The sequence below is a fragment of the Gallinula chloropus genome (assembly GCF_964237585.1).
Source record: "Gallinula chloropus genome assembly, chromosome: 4".
Taxonomy (NCBI): Eukaryota; Metazoa; Chordata; class Aves; order Gruiformes; family Rallidae; genus Gallinula; species Gallinula chloropus.
The window spans coordinates 23,700,895-23,704,207 of NC_140088.1; the positions used below are offsets into that span (position 1 = coordinate 23,700,895).

Here is a 3,313-nt window from a genome sequence, read left to right on the forward strand (position 1 = left end):
CCTTGCCTTTTGTAAACATTTGCATCTAGAATAAGGGACAGATGGGTTTGAAAAAGCCTTGGAGCTGTGTTGGAGCAGCTGGCAGCCACTGGACCCTGGGAGCTATCAGGTTCCCCCCGCTATGGTGGTTGTCATTACAGGCAATAGCTCCAGATCCTCAGCTGTTCTCAGTCAGCATTCCTGCTTGGATTCACTGAAACTAAGGGGATTAGGAACCAAAGGCCTCTGCTTTAGTTTGGCCTTTTATTCTCTCCCCCGGCCCAATGGTACCAAGGAAAATTGGGGTAAAATACATCTGCTTTTGGGTGTAATTTTGCTGCATTAAATGTACTCTGGTGGTGGTATGCTAGGCCAAAGGTTTGCTACATCCACAGCTCGATCGTGTGCAACCCTGCCTCTGAAGGAGTCCGGCAGCGTAACTGCCAGCAGCCTGCAAGGAGGATGTAAAACCCTGATGGAGTGAGCACACTGCAATGCTGGAGTGTCCCCACTGCTTCATAAAACAGGGGCCAACCCTCCTTCCAGGTGTGGTTTTTTCCTTGTACGGAGTCTCTCTTGCCTCTACTCTAGGCACTTACATTCTTTGCAGCTTCCTACAGTGCAAAGTCTCTGGCAAGAATTGCACTCGTCGTACAGGGAGAAGTTACCAAGTCTGGAGCATTAGTACTTTGCCTGCTAAGCTCATAGTCCTCATTGCTGGGACTGAGTCATGTGCTGCAGCATTGCTCTCGAGGAAGTGATAATTCAATCTCACAAGATAAAAACTTCAGTAGTTTTAGCAAAAAAAAAAAAAAAAAAAGAAGCTTCCTTTCTCCAAGCTTCTTAGTCCAGGTGCTATCAGAAAAGACCATCTCCATTCCTCCCAGTTGTCCTGTGGAAGTTTAACTTGATCTAGAGACTGCAGAGGTGGAGAAGCAGGCAAGAGCAGAGTTCAGCATCGAAGTGACGAAGCGTCGGGGCTGTATTATTCTGCAATCAAGAATCCAGTTTCCTGCCTCAGCACAGCACTAAGCTACAGGGACAGGGAAGGATGTGGGGCATTAGCTGACAGCAGCATTTTATTGTCACAGGGAGCTCTTGCACCTTCCGTAGCTACCTTCACTACAATATATGGGGAAAGCACTTCAAAAAGCAGCATTTACCCAAACTGTGGTAGGCTTTACTATTTCCACCACTGACCTAAACACGCTTTCCCTCCCTGGTCAAGAGACAAGGTCAAATACAAGTGGGTTATCTGGCCTTTCTACACCTACTCAGTCCAGGGCACAAAAAAGCTGAGCCTACCCACATTCTCTAAGCCACTACACCGCTGCCCACTCCAGAAACACGCGTCAACAGAAGTTACTGCAGCCCAGAGTATAGTAATAAAAACTGAACATTTCAAGTCATTTATTTGGAATGGACATATTAATGCAAAAGCAATATTAAGACCAGTAACTGCTGAAAGACATTCAAAATAAATACAAATATAGATACTACAAATAATTTAAATCGTGTTTAAAACACCACCAGTCAGTGTTGAATCTTCCTCACGTCTCATAAATAGAAGATAATTGTTCGCAAAGCCGTGCCACTCAAACACGTGGCCGCTCCGCAAGAAGTCCTTTACGAAAGTCTTTGGCTTTTCTTTAAATGCATCTCAGGCAAAGCTCAGGGCTCTTTGCTCAGCAGCCTCAACGGACTTGGAGAAAACCAAGCTGCTTCCAGCTCTCTTCGTTGCTTTCCTTCATTGGTACCCTGTCCCATTTCAGTCCAAGACACTTGATCTGGTTTATCATCCAGTGGTATGCTCTAGAGGGAGGAGGAGAAAGCAGGTTAGTTAAACGAACAGGACAGTGGAGCAGGAGGAAAAAGAAAGGGGGGTGGGGGGAACGGAGCTTTAACAGGAGGGGAAGAGTTCAGCGTTTATTTTTGCAGACGGTGTATTTTTAGCAAACTCTGTAAGGGAAAAGCGCTACCAGGCGCTATTTCTTATTCTCTCCCGAAGAGCCCCAGTTCTCAGCGCCCCGCTGGAGCCCGGCTCCAAAGCTTCCTCCTGCCGCATGGGGGAAGGGGGAGCGAGCCCCGCAGCTCCTGCGCTGGAGCAGCCGGGCAGCACGCCCCCGTTTCGGGGTGCGGCCGGGCACCCTCCCGGGCCGGCAGCGAGCCGGAGGGCGGCGGCGCCGGTCAAAAAGAAAGGGGGTGAGCGGGGCAGAGGACGGGGGGCAGCCCTCGCTGCCCGCCCGAGTCCGATTTCCCAAAGCAGGCGGGGCGCTGGAATGCTAGAATTAATATATATATATTTTTAAATAAGATGAAAAGCCCGTCAGGAACGCGTTAGGGGCCGAGGAGGGGCTCACCTGGGGCCGGGCCGGCCGGGGCGGGCGGCGGCGGCTCAGGGCGCCCGGGCCAGCCGCCGCTCCTGAGTGCCCGCTGCCTGCTCCATCTCCTGGCGGCTCTTGAAGTCCTGGATGGCCCGCTTGTTCTGGAAGTCGATGAGGGCCATGGTGATGGAGGCGTTCCAGCAGCTCTGGTCCGGGCACCGAAAGTCAATCTCCTTGCGGTCCTTGGTGACGATGGTGAAGTAGATGTACTTGCCCGTGCGCTCCACGCAGTCCACCTTGAGGATGGAGCCGAAGCCCAGCTCCTTGCCCTTGGCCCGCTTGTGTCCGTCGGGGAAGAGACTGAGGCTGTCCTTGGTCAGCACCACCAGCTTCTTCTTCCACAGCTGGAAAAGGCTGTCACTCCGCTTCTCCAGCTCGCCCTCACGGATCACCTCGGCTTGCATCTTCATCCTCTCTCTTCGGCGGTTGCGGCGGCGGCTTCGCTACGGGTACGGCCGCGACTTCGGCTCGGGCAGCAATGACTGAGCCTCGCCGCGACGGGAACAATTTATTGCAATGAATCAGCGCCCGGCGCCTTCCGGTGCCTCCCCCGGGGAGCCCGGCCCGCCGCCCCCTCGCCGCCCCGCCTCCCGCCCGCCCCCCCCCGGGCTGCGCTCCCCGCCCGCCGCCGCCCGTCGGCGCTGGGCTGCGGGGTTGGGGGGTTAGGGGTGGCCGCCGCGAGCGAAGAGGAGGGTGGTGGGTGCTGCCCTGCCCCAGCGAGCGGGTTGGGTGTGGGGCGGTGAGTGCAGCCCCGCGGGCTCCCATCTCAGTCGCAGGGGGAAACAGCGGCATACCGTGAAGGGACCCCAATTCTGCCCCCCTTCCCTCGTGAGTTTCTTCTGCCCAGTAGGGATAGCTCCCCGTGGTGGGGATGGGGCTGCCTGTGACCTGATGCACACCCACCTCGTCCCTCTAAGCACTCCTTGCCACATGTCACGTGAGCTCTTAGA

The 3,313-nt window shown here is 54.8% G+C and overlaps 1 protein-coding gene across 1 annotated transcript; it reads right to left on the bottom strand.

Moving 5' to 3' along the window:
• Positions 1-1,357: 1,357 nt before the first annotated feature.
• PHLDA2 (pleckstrin homology like domain family A member 2) lies at positions 1,358-2,805 on the bottom strand. Its single transcript, XM_084264100.1, has 2 exons — positions 2,340-2,805; positions 1,358-1,791 (listed from the first exon to the last, which is right to left on the bottom strand). Exon 1 carries the CDS (start codon positions 2,771-2,773, stop codon positions 2,375-2,377), a length of 399 nt encoding a protein of 132 aa, XP_084120226.1. The 5' UTR covers positions 2,774-2,805; the 3' UTR covers positions 1,358-1,791; positions 2,340-2,374.
• Positions 2,806-3,313: the final 508 nt, after the last annotated feature.

Bases quoted from the DNA above. Each gene is read 5' to 3' on its own strand.
- PHLDA2 (XM_084264100.1), bottom strand. From the start codon at position 2,773: ATGAAGATGCAAGCCGAGGTGATCCGTGAGGGCGAGCTGGAGAAGCGG.